This window comes from Dendrobates tinctorius, unplaced genomic scaffold (assembly GCF_039654945.1).
Source record: "Dendrobates tinctorius isolate UK_male_01 unplaced genomic scaffold, ASM3965494v1 ptg000075l, whole genome shotgun sequence".
Classification (NCBI taxonomy): Eukaryota; Metazoa; Chordata; class Amphibia; order Anura; family Dendrobatidae; genus Dendrobates; species Dendrobates tinctorius.
In genome coordinates, this window is record NW_027361743.1 from 7,514,483 (window position 1) to 7,531,744 (window position 17,262).

At 48.5% G+C, this 17,262-nt stretch overlaps 1 protein-coding gene across 2 annotated transcripts; it reads right to left on the minus strand.

Moving 5' to 3' along the window:
* Nucleotides 1-493: 493 nt before the first annotated feature.
* Nucleotides 494-16,972, minus strand: CEP57 (centrosomal protein 57). 2 transcript variants are annotated; one of them, XM_073582959.1, is made up of 11 exons: nt 16,817-16,972; nt 16,310-16,472; nt 14,104-14,283; nt 13,825-13,946; nt 13,428-13,544; nt 10,986-11,063; nt 10,771-10,869; nt 7,878-7,955; nt 7,411-7,637; nt 5,705-5,849; nt 494-4,975 (listed from the first exon to the last, which is right to left on the minus strand). In XM_073582959.1, exons 1-11 carry the CDS (start codon nt 16,844-16,846, stop codon nt 4,766-4,768), a joined length of 1,449 nt encoding a protein of 482 aa, XP_073439060.1. In that variant the 5' UTR covers nt 16,847-16,972; the 3' UTR covers nt 494-4,765. The 2 variants fall into 2 exon arrangements, with proteins under 2 accessions (XP_073439060.1, XP_073439059.1); XM_073582958.1 differs by having other exon boundaries at nt 7,878-7,958.
* Between the last annotated feature and the right edge of the window lie 290 nt (nt 16,973-17,262).

Genomic DNA, 17,262 nt, shown 5'->3' on the forward strand with positions numbered 1-17,262 from the left:
TGTGCGCGGTGGGAATATTGTGGAGAGGGGCAGTGTGCGCGGTGGGAATATTGTGGAGAGGGGCAGTGTGAATATTGTGGAGAGGGGCAGTGAGCGCGGTGGGAATATTGTAGAGAGGGGCAGTGTGCACAGTGGGAATATTGTAGAGAGGGGCGGTGGGAATATTGTGGAGAGGGGCAGTGTGCGCGATGGGAATATTGTGGAGAGGGGCAGTGTGCGCGGTGGGAATATTGTGGAGAGGGGCAGTGTGCGCGGTGGGAATATTGTGGAGAGGGGCAATGTGTGTGTGGGAATGTTACGGAGAGGGCCCAGGATGCCAGAATTCAAACACCATCGAAAGAAATTTGCAGGTCCTGGGTACGACTACCATGAAGCACCAACATGGACACTAGCAAAAAGAGTCGCAGTAACCTGATAGGGCAACACTTTACCCTTGGCCTGATCAACTTGGAGTTTGTAGTCTTGGAGGGAACATAAGGTGGACAGCAGCACATTATGGGTGTACCATTCATCCATACATTGGTTTATTTACATAGTGCAAGCCAGAACACATTACATATAATCCGATTTGTCAGGAGAAAAGAAAAGTGCACTATACAGACACATCAAAGTAGAATCCTTAATCCTGTGGACCTTACATTAGGGATGATAATGATAGACGAAAGCACCAAGACTGTTTCAGCCTCGCAATATGAAAACAAAAAAAAGTTGCAAAGTTTACATTCAGTGACCACAAACATCATGAAAATGATGACTGGAAAATTCCAGAAAGTTTACATAATTCCATTTTAAATATGCAGCAAAGTTACATTTTTAACATATCTGTGACATTATGCTTCAAATGATCTTAGTGTTTATTATATCTCCGTAAAAAAAAATACAAATCTTTAGATATGTCCAGATTGTAAAATAATAAAACAAAATATATGGGGAATCTTGAGATGAAAGGAGCGGAGCTGGAGGTGCTGGGACTGCGGTGTACTCCGTGCGTTGGCACTTGCTCACATGAAGGAGGCTGGCTCATTTCAATAGCTAAGCCAGCCTCCTTCTATGACCCAGCCAAGACAGAGAGGGGCAGGCCGAGTTATTAAAATCCAGCAGTCAGCCATGTCGATGTAGGAAACACTCTCCTAGAAGTAAGAGCTCCTAGACTGCACAAATATCAGGACATCTTCAGAAATACATGTAAATTAGTAAACTGCAAATGTTTATTAGGAACACAGCGAAATAAGGAGATTTTTTTTCCAACGCAATAATCCATGAAGGCCGCCGGTAATATATCATGGGTCACAGTCAGCAATGCCTGGACTGACCGAAGGTCTTCAGACCAGAGCGTACAGCCTCATAGACGCGTATGAGTCCGGTTTATTAGGTGCAGCCTGTTTTTACAAAATCTGTGTTGCTTACTATGTAGAAACTGCAGGGAGTCTATGCTGCGCACCTCTTTCTCAATCATCATGGGGGATGGAGGGTCTCAGCAGTGGGACCCCTATGATCAGCTGATCACTGGAGGGCACTTATTAATATGCCCCTACAGTTTTTCTTATCGTTAATCCGCTAATTTTTTTGGGGGGGGATTTGGCGGCATCCAGTAGTGATGAGTGAACATGCTGGGATAAGGTGTTATCTGAGCATGCTCGGGTGCTAGCCGAGTGTCTCAGGTGTGCTCGAGTCCCCGTGGCTGCATGTCTTGTGGCTGTCGAACAGTTGCGGGGGCTTGACTATATTTTTCGCTCAGTCGCCTATTTTGTGCATAGGAGTGTCCCGATTCTCCCCTAGATGTTGAATGAGAAAGGAAGGATCGGGCAGAACTATTTCAACATGTCCAAGCCTTCGTTCTAACTGCAGATAAGCAGCCACCGGAGGCGTCTAGCAGAGCCTTAGTTTCCGTGAGTCTCCGTTAAATACGGGAGGAACTTGAAAGACATCCGTTTTTTTGGTGTCTGCAAAAACAATTCAGGGCATAATCTTACAACCCTGTGTTTTTTGGAGGGGGGTTTAGTAGAAGGAAGGATTTTAGGCACTTTCTGTTTGGGCCATGTTTGTTATGGCTTTTTCAGCCTTGGGTTTTCATTATCTGCATGTTGTCAGCCAATTAATTCATCCTTCTAGACTTGACCAAATAACGCAAAACTTTTGAGCAAATGCATTACCTTATTAGGGTAAAAATTCTGATTTTTTTTTTTGTGCAATTAAAGACTCAAAAGGTAAAACACTTTAAAGCCGAACGGCTTGTGCGACACTTAAAAAAAAAAAAAAAGCATCTTTGCATTTGCGCTAATTTCACCAAACATTGTGCACCGCGTTTTGATGAATTTGCTGCAAAAACTGCAAAAATTATGAGAAAAAAAATAAAAAAACCCCAGCTGATGAGGAGCTTATTATAATTCCACACCGACCTGACACAATGTAACGAAAAGCCTCCACATGTCCCTATAAATAAGTAGGATACAAACACAACAGAAGTGTTACAGCAGAATGTCAGGATTTTATCAGTAACTAAAGAAACAAAAAAAATAAAAATCCGACATGAAATTTCAGCATTTCCCTCATTCTCCTCCATTCGACACGTTTCTGGGAAAGATGGGTGAACCCAGCTTGGCAGCCACGATGCCAGTGGTGCAACACATGACTATGGGATTATGTGCAGCAGAAGTGTGCCAGCAGCTGGCGTCATGCCTGCCAGTAAGACTGGCTGCAGCGGTCACAAGCCGAGCAGTTATAGACAAGGACCGCGATGATAACCAACCCCCTTTGAAGTGAACACCCAAGTTTTGTCAGACTGTGCACTGGACATCATAAAAAGGGTGAATCTATCATTTTGGACTGTAGGAAAGCTGGGTGACCGCTCCTGAAGTGGTCACCATGCTACTTCATCCATCTTGCCCAAAAACTGACATGAGGAAGTCTAATAACGGGTGATTGACTGCAGGTAAAACGCTCTGTATTGCAGAAAAATGTATAAAGTACCAGTGTAGAAAAAAGTTATACTGAGTGCGACGCCCCACGAGGTACCCGAGGAGGAGCCGAGTGTACAGCAGCATTTACAGCATCTATACAACGCACGGAATCGGATATAATCCGCAAATACCAAGTTTTTCCATGAACTATAGGATTCCTGAACTACTAAGTGCAAGCTCCATGCAGTGCCGCCCGTGTGGATGAGCACGAGGCCGCCCTGGGGGGGAACGATACTGACACTGCCTTCCTGATCATGGGATTTTTCTCGTGTTCAAAAAAAAGTAATTTTGGATCAAACTCACTCATTCAAATCGATAAGGCTATGGAAAAAAAAATTAAAAATCTGCAAGTGATGTCGAGTTTTTACAGTGTAACGGGTGGAAGCTCGGAAAATTCTATATTTGAGAAAAATGGAAACGCGGACCAAAAATGTAATGCAGCACGACATCTGAATGAGGCCTAAGCTCTCCAGCTGTTGCTGCACTTTTACCTGTCAGCGTTTCGCCACCTTCCTCAGGGCTCCTTTTTAGCAAGATGCTTTAAAAAAAAAAAAAAAAAGGGCCAAAAGAGCTTCATAGGGAATGGCCACGAGGTCCAAAAATTATGGAAAATGTAAAACAGCACACAGATGCAGAGAGGGACTATCTGGCTGAGGCCTAAGCTTTCCAGCTGTTGCTGCACTTTTACCTGCTAGCGTTTCTCCACTTCCTCAGGAGCCAAAGAGCTTTACAAGAAATTCATACTGCACAAACCACAGGCAGCGGGAATCGGACACTGGCAGCCTTATTGCAGCCATTTATGTTTTACTCAATCTCTGTGGCAGTTAAGAAAAAAAACTTACTTTGAAAAACAGGTCGCCATCTGACTGGTGTCTCCCCAGATACACACACACACAGACCTGTCAGTCTGGGGAAGAAGTAGTCTGGGACCTTCCTTGCACTAGTCCTTCCAAGAATCACAAGTCTTTGGTCGGATTTTCTAAGTCTGTTTTTCCTGAGATTCCGCAGTAATTCAGAGTAAAACATACCTGGCTGCAATAATTGCTGCTGCCCGTGGTTTGTCCGGTCAGTTTTGTTCAGGCAGGATCAGTACATAGCCGTATTAACCAGGATTAGAACAGCACGTCTGCTTTCTTTCATTCATAGTGCGGCTCCTCTCCATGGCTTGTGTCAGCTCTGCTCAAGTAAATTGTACTAAACTGCAATACCTCAGGCATCCTGTGGACAGAGGTGGCGCTGGTTTTTTTTTTTTTTTCTCTTTAGGAAGACAGCAGTCAAGTTGTTCTAATCCTAGATAATCCTTTTGGTTTTTCCAAACTACAACTCCTGACATACCCAAGTCGTGACCCCTCACCCGATTCTCTAGGATGGAAGCGATGAAATACTCCAGACAGTTTCTAATTAAATCCAAAGGCTTCACCCCCTTATTAAAGGGGTTGTCCGGTCACATCATACTGATGACCTTATCCTACAGGATCTGTTCTGCAGTACCCAGCAGTGGCAGCTACGCATTAAGATGCGCTTTTCAGCTAGGTTCCGTGTGTTTATATCTGACAGAGCGACAGCTGATTAGTTGGGGTGCCAGGTGTCAGACCCTCAGTGACCTCATGTAGGTGTGTCATTAATATGATGTTAATGGACAACCCCTTTAAGGATCCGGGATATATAAGAATGCAATGCATTCAGGATGAGCGCCACCTGCAGGAGATCTGGAAGACGATCACTTTATTCCTAATATCACGGTGAACAGACGCTGCATCGTAGCTCCAGTCTCTGTCCCCCCCCCCAGAGGTCGGCAGCGCGCGTCATTCCCAGTGCACGTCGTCCCGCTGTAGCGAGCCCTGCAGCGTCTGCATCTCTCGCAGTAACTGCAGACTCTTCCTGCTCTTCTCTCCCGGACTCGCTCTGTTGGGGTCTCGTTTGGTCGCCTGCTTGTCTTTTACGCTACGAATGGTTTTGGAAGACTCGTAAGAATTTTTCTTTTTCAGCTTGGTCTCCTTCAGTAATTTCGCAAGCTGTGTGCAGAGAAAGAAGAAGAGATGAAGTCCGATCGGTAGCTACAGGCTAAACTTACACTTTTCCCATCGGGTCACACTGGTCGCCCACCAGCAGCAAGATCAGCGATTCGTGGCCATCTTACAAAATGGACTTATCCCGTATTACAGGGCTTGTCCCCTTAATTTTCAAATGACCTATAGTTAAAATTAATGTTATTTTTTTAATAATATACTCAGATGTAATTTAAAAAAAAAAAAAAAAGGATCTGGACAATAAAAAGTTAAGTATATTATCATAATGTTCTATCAAAATTCTTGAACTCTTGCAGTTTTCACGCAGAGCTTCCTAAGAAGCTGACACTTCCTGTTCTGTAGAGATCACTTCTCAGCAGTCTCATTATCAGCAGAGGCAGGACTAAAATGATAATGAGACTGATGCTATATAGATAACCCAGAATGAATCTGTACACGGATATCAGATATACTCACGACGGCAATATCACAGATCACCTCCTCCCCCTCTCCGCACTGTGACCTCTGCACAGTCAGCACATGCCCAGAAAACTCTCCCTTAGAAGCCAATGAACATATCCAGACTATTATGACCTAGGATGGTTCTAGGTGACGGCCGTACACTACGTCCCGGAACTCTAACAGCGGCAGCGACTCGGGCAATATGGCCGCCCCTGTAATCAGGTATGGAAAATTAAAAAAATTAATCTACAACCAGAATATATAAACACTCACTGTGGCTTGGTGCTTGCGTACTTTGGTGATCTGATCGGCTTTTGCCTCCATTCTCCTCACCAGGACGTCCAGTTCTTCCTCTACATCTTCTTTGAGCCGCTGAGAATGAGCTTCATTCATCTGCTTCACCAGCTCCTGGTGATCACTAGTGGAAGAGAGAAATCCCAGATCACGTCTCATCTCCTTCCCCAGCATCATCTCCTTTTTCTGTACGGTCGTGGTCCCCATTATTTGGGGAGAGGTGTGTATTTGGAACTACAAATCATTTTTTTGCAATTGGGCTTCATTACGGGTTTTGCACAGTTCGGCTTTTACCTGCTCTTTGTGTCTCTACGTGTTCAACTTTGATGTGGTCCCTGGTCATAAATCGGCTGAGAGGTGCTCAGAAACAGACAGATAAGCGTTAGAAATTCTGCATCGTCCAATGTGAATACGCTCGCTGATGGATTCTGACTTGCCTCATTCTGCAGCCGGCAACAGACGCGGTGATGCAGAAGCTGTAGAAACCAAACTAGGCTAGATTTTTAATGAAACCCAATGGCAAATATGATTTTTAGCCCCAAATACAGGCATTAAAAATTGTCTCCAACCACAAGACTTGCATTTTGTACAGTGCAATGGAATAAGATGTGCAAAAACTAATTAAGGGGCGCGCAAGCTCTTTAATGTGCTCGACGCCAACCCAAGCAAAGGTTACTCCGGTCGGTTGTCATTTGCACCACTTGTGTCGTAAATTACGTTTAATCTGTTGGGCGTCCGGAAAAAAAAAGGAGGACCGAAATGGCAACCATTTAGACGATCAACCTGCCCATGGTAACCTAAGGGTGCTGGTACAAGCAGAGGTCGCTCTAGTTGCTGCTGTTAGAGGCAGATGCCCCCTTGGCATTGATAAATGTTTTGACGCACCATTCCACCCAGTTATTTAGATTATGGCTACCCCCCCTTCTTCACTGATTGACACCTAATTTTCCAGACAGCCCTTCCTGATCATAAATCTCCATTTTTTGATCTCGGTTTCTGTTCAGAAAAGAGCATGCAAATCACGTGAGTAGCGACGTCAGCAGCGAGGGGAGAAGGATCTATGAGTTCTCTATTGCTCTGAAGTGATGGCAGAGGAGACAAGGATATGTGGTCGGTTTGCAGTAAGTTTGGGGTGACCGGCTGCCTTTAAGGATAGTTAAAAAAAAAAAAAAAAAAGTAATCTTACAATTTTCATCATGGCCGCTGGGGCTATTTTACTGGTCTTTGCAGAAGACTTTTCAGAACTCTCATTATCATGAGACATATTCCCTTTACTTGGCTTATGACTGACTTGATGTGTAAAAAGGCCGGTTTTATTCCCTGTTCACAATGATAAAGACAAGACATCTGTATTAGCAGACCAGACCTGCTAACATCACCAAGCACAAGCAGTCTAAGGCTCATTTCACACATGCAGGTTTTACGTTCTGATTACAGACTGGCTGTGTTTCTTCAGACCTGAACTCTACAGCTTCAGGGTGACAAGAAAACCTGGAGAGAAGCGCAGTACTATGGGGACTGGTAGATTTTTGGAGAATGGATAAGACATACTATTATAATGGTATACAATTGGCGCTAATTTCACGAGAAAACTAGCTTTCTTATAATAAGCAAAGTTCACCCACCTCCCTCGTGTACAATCCCACCCCCCATCTTCGGCACAGGCCCCTACCATCAATACTCACAAACTCATCTGCCCAAATTCATCTTCGAGCATGAGCAGAACCTCAGAGAGCTCCCGATACGATGAGGAGGACGTCGCCACATGATCAGTCCACCTGACGTCCCCTCCTTTCCACTCTATAGCCTGATCGCTCACAACCCGCTCGTTGCAGAAGACTTTATTGTGCTGCTTCATCAGATGAAGGACGTGTTGCACGTTGGCTCGTACAGAGTGACTAGGAGCAGTAGACTGAGAACAAAAAAAAAAAACATAAACAAAACTGTATGCAAATATATTTCACTCCTGGAACATCCCAAGTGCAAGTTCCACAATTCACCACTGGAGGGCGACAATAAGGAAACAAGCACAGACAGCAATGATCGCCTCGATCTTGGGGTCTAGCTCTCGTTACATTCTTCACCATATGGATTAGTAAAGCCGGGGGACTGTGCAGACTGATATTATTGATTTCTCCACCATATTGCTCACCTTTCCAGCAACAAAAGGCACGTCTCCCAGGCTTAGCCTGTAGTGAGGCTGTGTATGGCTGCAGCTCTGATGGTCACCCTTCTGAAATAAAGAAAAATTATTTCACCAAAGAATAACAGGGCATAATAGGGTCCAAATTACCAGATGTTCTGGATTATTGGACTGCAATAGTAATAAATAGAAGCTTGTCCCTGCACACTGTGACACATGAACTCCCCCGACAACCTACAGAAAGAGGATAAAAATTATATATACAGTCATATGTAAAAGTTTGGGCACCCCTATTAATGTTAACCTTTTTTCTTTATAACAATTTTGTTTTTTGCAACAGCTATTTCAGTTTCATATATCTAATAACTGATGGACTCAGTTATATTTCTGGATTCAAATGAGTTTTATTGTACTAACAGAAAATGTGCAATCTGTTCTTAAACAAAATTTGTCCGATGCAAAAGTATGGGCACCTCAACATAAAAGTGACATTAATATTTTGTAGATCCTCCTTTTGCAAAAATAACAGCCTCTAGTCGCTTCCTGTAGCTATTAATGAGTTCCTGGATCCTGGATGAAGGTATTTGTGACCATTCCTGTTTACAAAACAATTCCAGTTCAGTTAAGTTTGATGGTCGCCGAGCATGGACAGCCCGCTTCAAATCATCCCACAGATGTTCAATGATATTCAGGTCTGGGGACTGGGATGGCCATTCCAGAACATTGTAATTGTTCCTCTGCATGAATGCCTGAGTAGATTTGGAGCCATGTTTTGGATCATTGTCTTGCTGAAATATCCATCCCCTGCGTAACTTCAACTTCGTCACTGATTCTTGCACATTATTGTCAAGAATCTGCTGATACTGAGTTGAATCCATGCGGCCCTCAACTTTAACAAGATTCCCGATGCTGGCATTGGCCACACAGCCCCAAAGCATGATGGAACCTCCACCAAATTTTTCTGTGGGTAGCAAGTGTTTTTCTTGGAATGCTGTGTTTTTTAGCCTCCATGCATAACGCCTTTTTGTATGACCAAACAACTCAATCTTTGTTTCATCAGTCCACAGGACCTTCTTCCAAAATGTAACTGGCTTGTCCAAATGTGCTTTTGCATACCTCAGACGACTCTGTTTGTGGCGTGCTTGCAGAAACGGCTTCTTTCGCATCACTCTCCCATACAGCTTCTCCTTGTGCAAAGTGCGCTGTATTGTTGACTGATGCACAGTGACACCATCTGCAGCAAGATGATGCTGCAGGTCTTTGGAGGTGGTCTGTGGATTGTCCTTGACTGTTCTCAGCATTCTTCTTCTCTGCCTTTCTGATATTTTTCTTGGCCTGCCACTTCTGGGCTTAACAAGAACTGTACCTGTGTTCTTCCATTTCCTTACTATGTTCCTCACAGTGGAAACTGACAGGTTAAATCTCTGAGACAACTTTTTGTATCCTTCCCCTGAAAAGCTATGTTGAATAATCTTTGTTTTCAGATCATTTGAGAGTTGTTTTGAGGAGCCAATGATGCCACTCTTCATAGGAGAATCAAATAGGAGAACTACTTGCAAGTGGCCACCTTAAATACCTTTTCTCATGATTTGATACACCTGGCTATGAAGTTCAAAGCTCAATGAGGTTACAAAACCAATTTAGTGCTTCAGGAAGTCAGTAAAAAGTAGTTAGGAGTGTTCAAATCAAGAAAATGATAAGGGTGCCCATACTTTTGCACCGGTCAAATTTTGTTTAAATGCAGATTGCACATTTTTTGTTAGTACAATAAACCTCATTTGAATCCAGAAATATAACCGAGTCCATCAGTAATTAGATATATGAAACTGAAATAGCTGTTGCAAAAACCAAAATTGTTATAAAGAAAAAAGGTTAACATTAATAGGGATGCCCAAACTTTTACATATGACTGTATATATGCTCTGGAGATTAAGTAAAGCAATTATCAAGGGTTATGGTGTGGATGACCTGTCTATAGGATAGCTCATCAATATCGGATCGGTGCAAGTCTGACAACTGGAGACCCCCACTGTTCAGCCATTTTTGCAGCTGCATGCAAACATTACGACCAGAGCTGCGCTCAGCAGTCCGTTCATGGTGCAGCACAGAACTATGCCGCAGTACCCAGCAGCAGCCACTACACTATGACCAGAGCTGCGCTCAGCAGTCAGTTCAGGGTGCAGCACAGAGTCGTGCCGAAGTACCCGGCAGCAGCCACTACATTATGACCAGAGCTGCGCTCAGCAGTGAGTTCATGGTGCAGCATAGAGCCGTGCCACAGTACCCGGCAGCAGCCACTACACTATGACCTGAGCTGCGTTCAGCAGTCAGTTCATGGTGCAGCACAGAGCCGACCAGCAGTACCCGGCAGCAGCCACTACACTATGACCAGAGCTACGTTCAGCAGTCAATTCATGGTGCAGCACAGAGCCGTGCCGCAGTACCCGGCAGCAGCCACTACACTATGACCTGAGCTGCGTTCAGCAGTCAGTTCATGGTGCAGCACAGAGCCGAGCAGCAGTACCCGGCAGCAGCCACTACACTATGACCAGAGCTGCATTCAGCAGTCAGTTCATGGTGCAGCACAGAGCCGAGCCGCAGTACCCGGCTGCAGCCACTACACTATGACCACTGCTGCACTCAGCAGTCAGTTCATGGTGCAGCACAGAGCCGTGCCGCAGTACCCGGCAGCAGCCACTACACTATGACCAGAGCTGCGCTCAGCAGTCAGTTCATGGTGCAGCACAGAGCCGTGCCGCAGTACCCAGCAGCAGCCACTACACTATGACCAGAGCTGCGCTCAAATTGTTTACATACTTGATTTTTTCTAATTTTTAGCTGCCTTATCACCATGCTACCCGTGGTTCTCCATGCCTAGATGAATAAGAGGCTCGGTTATCACCTTGTCGACGTGTGACGTTCGACGCTTCACGTTCTCCTGCTTTGTCGGAGGAGTTAAAGACTTGAGCAGAATACGATTTGTCTCCAGACCTGTCTGCAGCTGCGAAACAAGAAGTGGCACGAGGTTAGCACCAGCCGAGAACTTGGCATAAAAGGTAACTTTTTATGTGGACCACTGCTGGACGGCCCCTTCATAAATCATCATCACCCTCTTACCTGAGCCGCTTTCTCCTGGACCAGTTTCCGCTGATGTTCCTCTTCTCGCAGCTTTTGCTCAATATAACGGATTTTATTCTTAAAAGAAAAATAAATAAATGTAAATATTTGATGGAGTCTTTCTCCAGACCTAAAAGGGTTCATCTCCACAGTCCACCCCTTTTTTTTTTTTTTTTTACATATTTTTGCACTTCCGGCTTTTATTTTTCTCTCCTTCTTCCATGAGCCATCAGGTTTCTGCTGATATAGCCGTACGAGGGCTTTTTTTGTGGGACGAGTTGCAGCTTTGAATGGCGGCCACTCACTTCACCATTCAATGTATTGGCAAACAGCAGGAAAAAAAAAAAAAGTCCAAGCGTGGTTAATTTGCAAGAGAAAAAAAATTAAACCTTCCAACATTATTTAATTATTTATGGATCCCGCTTGTGCCGGGGCCCACTTCCCGGGGCCGCACCCGACGGCAAGGGCCCAGATCCCGAGGCCGTACCCGACGGCAGGGGCCCAGATCCCGAGGCCGTACCCGACGGCAGGGGCCCAGATCCCGAGGCCGTACCCGACGGCAGGGGCCCAGATCCCGAGGCCGTACCCGACGGCAGGGGCCCAGATCCCGAGGCCGTACCCGACGGCAGGGGCCCAGATCCCGAGGCCGTACCCGACGGCAGGGGCCCAGATCCCGAGGCCGTACCCGACGGCAGGGGCCCAGATCCCGAGGCCGTACCCGACGGCAGGGGCCCAGATCCCGAGGCCGTACCCGACGGCAGGGGCCCAGATCCCGAGGCCGTACCCGACGGCAGGGGCCCAGATCCCGAGGCCGTACCCGACGGCAGGGGCCCAGATCCCGAGGCCGTACCCGACGGCAGGGGCCCAGATCCCGAGGCCGTACCCGACGACGGGCGCCCAGATCCCGAGGCCGTACCCGACGACGGGCGCCCAGATCCCGAGGCCGCACCCGACGACGGGGGCCCAGATCCCGAGGCCGCACCCGACGACGGGGGCCCACTTCCCGAGGCCGCACCCGACGACAGGGGCCCACTTCCCGAGGCCGCACCCGACGACAGGGGCCCACTTCCCGAGGCCGCACCCGACGACAGGGGCCCACTTCCCGAGGCCGCACCCGACGACAGGGGCCCACTTCCCGAGGCCGCACCCGACGACAGGGGCCCACTTCCCGAGGCCGCACCCGACGACAGGGGCCCACTTCCCGAGGCCGCACCCGACGACAGGGGCCCACTTCCCGAGGCCGCACCCGACGACAGGGGCCCACTTCCCGAGGCCGCACCCGACGACAGGGGCCCACTTCCCGAGGCCGCACCCGACGACAGGGGCCCACTTCCCGAGGCCGCACCCGACGACAGGGGCCCACTTCCCGAGGCCGCACCCGACGACAGGGGCCCACTTCCCGAGGCCGCACCCGACGACAGGGGCCCACTTCCCGAGGCCGCACCCGACGACAGGGGCCCACTTCCCGAGGCCGCACCCGACGACAGGGGCCCACTTCCCGAGGCCGCACCCGACGACAGGGGCCCACTTCCCGAGGCCGCACCCGACGACAGGGGCCCACTTCCCGAGGCCGCACCCGACGACAGGGGCCCACTTCCCGAGGCCGCACCCGACGACAGGGGCCCACTTCCCGAGGCCGCACCCGACGACAGGGGCCCACTTCCCGAGGCCGCACCCGACGACAGGGGCCCACTTCCCGAGGCCGCACCCGACGACAGGGGCCCACTTCCCGAGGCCGCACCCGACGACAGGGGCCCACTTCCCGAGGCCGCACCCGACGACAGGGGCCCACTTCCCGAGGCCGCACCCGACGACAGGGGCCCACTTCCCGAGGCCGCACCCGACGACAGGGGCCCACTTCCCGAGGCCGCACCCGACGACAGGGGCCCACTTCCCGAGGCCGCACCCGACGACAGGGGCCCAGATCCCGAGGCCGCACCCGACGACAGGGGCCCAGATCCCGAGGCCGCACCCGACGACAGGGGCCCAGATCCCGAGGCCGCACCCGACGACAGGGGCCCAGATCCCGAGGCCGCACCCGACGACAGGGGCCCAGATCCTGAGCCCATATCAAACACAGGAGCAGCCCACACGTACCATCAATCAATTCATCCTATATGGGGCTGTCAAAAAAAAAAAAAAGAGAACGAGAACAGTTCTCGGCGTTTTCCTGGCAGTCCCATAGAGAAAAAAAAAGAATCAGTGGCAGGTATTGGACCTCCTCCGCTCCATTCTGAAAAGTCTTTTCGGAATTCCGTCCTCGTAACACGCGCCGATCCTCAAGTCATCACCAATCCTATGGAACCGGCTGGCTGCTGTGACCGTTCCAGAGAACGGAGCTCGGCTTTAATTGTGCTCTGCCCCTTTGTGATCGGTCCGCCTGCGCTGTAGACGCCCTGTATTGCCGGATTTGGAGGTGTACGCCCCTCTGTAGTCACTGACCTCGGCCAGCACCTGCATGTTGGTCAGCTTTAAGTATTCTTGTTCCAGTGTGTCCAGCTTTTCCAGCTTGGCTTGTAGGTTTGATTTTTCAAGAGCTTTGTCTCCTTCCAGAGATACCTGATAATATTAAAAAAAAAGAGAAGTAAAGAAAAGTTTGGCCATTTTATATCACACAAATAAAAAAAAAATATATATATATGACCGATATAAAAAGCAACCGAAAGGTTATAAATTACAAAAATTTCCAAAAAAAAGCCTTCAAAAGATTAAATTTAAAAGGGGTATATTCCCATTTTAGAACATGCTGACATCATGTCTAGCTTTTAAGGTTACCCACCCATCAGCCCCTCGCTGGCTAGTAACGTACCCGTGGATTTGTGTGTCTACCTCCAGGTACCTGTTTTTCCAGGACTGAGTTCCTCTCGGATTCTGCGTTCTGCACCATTTTCTTCATATACTCCAGCTGCTTCTCTAGAAGGCGGCCTCGACATTCTGCCACCGACAGCTGCCGGGAGAGATCTAAGCAAAACACAACAGGGAAAGGGTTAATTAATAATGAGAAGAAATACTAAAAATCAGGACAAAGTTGTTCTGCACAGAGAATATTGTGTCTAGGGACAATCTAGGTCAAAATCAGGCTGATGTGATCACACAGACATGCAAGCAGAGTCATTACCTCTGTTCTGCCTGCAGACGTCATCTCGGATGTGATCCGTAGACCGGCTCTGTGTTTCCAGCTGATGCTTGTAGTCCTTCGATTCCCTGGACAGAAGCTTGATGTTATCCTCGGCTTTTATCCTCTCTAGCTCCAGCTGACGGATCTTTTCTTGAAGGTTTTTCAAAGCCGAGATGATGGCTGCGAATAATAGACGGAAATTTAGTTCGTAAAGAAGCAGTGGTCAGATCACTGAGGGATCAGATTACAGCAGTTTAATGAATTCTATAACAATAGGATGGTGGAGACACACAGACGGGAGCGGCTGCTTTCAGTAAATCCTAGAGCTGGATTCACAGCTACACTGCTCAGTACTGCTGTATAACATCATCTATAATACCGCTGCACAGGTGCTGCATAGAGACATCAGAGCAGGAATCCCCCCGTGTCTGTGAGCGCCGTGTACGGGAGACATCATGGCAGCCGTTATTCCTCCCGTACGCACACGACTCCTTATCCTGACATGACAGGTGCTCTTTAATTTGTTTATGTTGGGGCAAAAAACAAAGCGAATCAGCAGAATTTTTTGCTTCCACTCTGGGTGTGACCGGAGAAGAAAATGACTTGTGGTGTAGTGTTTCTTTAAGACGCTGGTCCCATTGGCGGCACACTTGTCGCTACACGCGGCCTGTTCCCATGAGGACGACGCTGTGAATATTTAATGCCACGCTATCGGTGACCGAGCTGTGAAATTATTTATACGGCTGCAGTCAAGGAGGAGCAGCAGTCTGATGCTGTGCGGATATAGGATCCATATTATGGCAATAATCCACTGCAAACACCATAAAGTGTCCCATCACGTCAGGATCTGACTCCCGGCACCGCCGGCCATGCCAAAAATGGCCACTGATAACTGCATGTGATCAGTCAAGGAGGCAGATAAGTAAAAGTGCAGGAAAGAGAAGGTTTCCATTCACTGAGAGCAAGCAGAGGTCTTGGTGACGGAGGATATTAAAGCTGCAGGACTTTATTGTGCCACGATTACACTTCAGTGATACCGAAAAGCCATTTTACATCACCGGTGGTCAATTAAAGGGGTGGTCCAGTGCTGCTGACTCCAGCATCAGGGATGAGGACGTCACGTCTGACTATAACTGTCCGGATGCAGGCACGATCATTAGGGATTCGGTCAGAGGGATGGGGCACATACACGGCGGCCATAGCTGAATGCTGACGGAGCAGTGCCGGACGGACGGATGGAGCAGGGGCTGAGCGTGTGCCGGTTCTGGCTGTCAGTCGGGGACCCCCAATCTAGAAGCAGTCATCACCTATCCAGTGGATAAATGAGAAGTTATTCCAACAGGAATACTCCTTTAATTCACAGTGGGGGGTCCTGAGACTGACAGCGACCACACGATGATCACTACCTGAACACGCCACGATGAAGGGCAGTCGCATTGAATGCAGTTCCCACCACCACCACCAGGGGAATGATCTGTATGGTTTTAAGTGGGCAATCGCTTTGAATGCAGTTCATGCTACATTACAGGGGTTAGATTTATATTGCTTTGAATACAATTTTCCTCTACGCTTTTGGACATTTAGAGCAGTGCACACGACTTTGCTGCGTCCCGGCGCTAGTGAAGGCATGGCTAGATCGCTGAGTGAGCAGGCTCGCGACATTATATGTTCACACGTAGCTGCTGCTGAGGTGCGTTCGGCAAAGCCTTAAGGCTCATTCTGAGGTCCGTGATAATCACACGGACCGGTCGCACATCTCCTGACCCGAGCATGACACTTAATAGAAATGTGTTTCACTATCACACTCAGGTCCTGAGCCCGTGCGTCGCGACCTGACATCGGGTCGATTATCACAGATCATCTGAAAGAGCCCATAAAGGAGGTTTCTCTACATCGTCGTTAGCAGAGTTACTGACCACCACCGCAAACTATCAGGAGGTGGCTGGCTTCCTAAGCGCAGAACACGGAGATTGCTTGCGCCGCTCTGAAGCCGGATCGCTCCTCCTGAGGCTGCAGAGGACAGCAGAGAGGAGCGCACGGTTCGGTCAGAACGCAGGGGGGCGGCACGCTGCTGAACAAGCAAGGGATGGTTCTAAGATGTGACATACCCAACTTACACCCCGGACAGGACGGGTGCAGCTGGGGATAGGCCCCTTATCGGCCGCCCACTGCCGCTCTACCGGTATGTCTGCAGTGGCGCCATCACCTTTGCTGTTGCTCTCGGGGTACGCCGGGGGTGCTCTGCTGGGGGGACGCTGCAGGTCGGAGGTGACGCTCAGGTTCCCTCTGGGGTAGGAATAGTAAGACGTGGAGGAGGCCGCATCCTTACTGGCGAGTCCTTTGTACGTTCCCGATAGCGGACTGTGAGGCTGAAAGAAAAAAAAGAAAGATTTAATGCGAGAAGATACGATGCAGCCACCGCTCCCACCGGACCCCCCCAGTCCGTCCAAACCCCTCCTGGGCGGCGGTGCACAGGTGGAGGGCAGACAGGAGCGATAGATGCCGGCTGCTTCAAAGATGCAAAAATGAAGGGTTAATCATTGCATTCAGGGTCTTTTCTGCAGCCCCCCTGGCCCCGCAGGACTTAGCTGGGCTCATCTCCTCCTTCACAGCCTCCTCCCTCCCCTTCCGACGACCATGCAGCCTGCAACACAGTTATGCTGAGACCTGTAGTTCTCTGGACACTACAAAAGAAAAGAGAGACCCATCTCACCGTCCTGGAGCTGAATACACCCGACGCCATCTCTCTTCCGGGAAACAGCTGTGTGTGTACTAATCCGTGTCACCCGTGATGCACAAGCCGCAGTACACACCACTGACCACCAGAGGGAAGCAGAGGCCCGCTGACGTCACTAGAATGAATGACATATTCACCAGCTAATCAGCACATTGAAAATCGAAGGAGGCGGTGCCTAAGTTCGGCACCATAATAATCGTCATTTCCGCACAGGGATGTTTTTAGAAACATTATTTCTTTTTGGAAGTTATATTCACTCTATACAGATCTGTTATAATAAATATCTGTTTAGAAAGTAAACTTGGCCAATAGAAATGTTCATGGGCGTGGTTAGTAGTGACTAGATACCGATTGTAATTTTCATTGGTTCGTCTTAATTGACCAATAGCGTTTTAAGAGGCATTTTGGTTTCCGGACTCTGA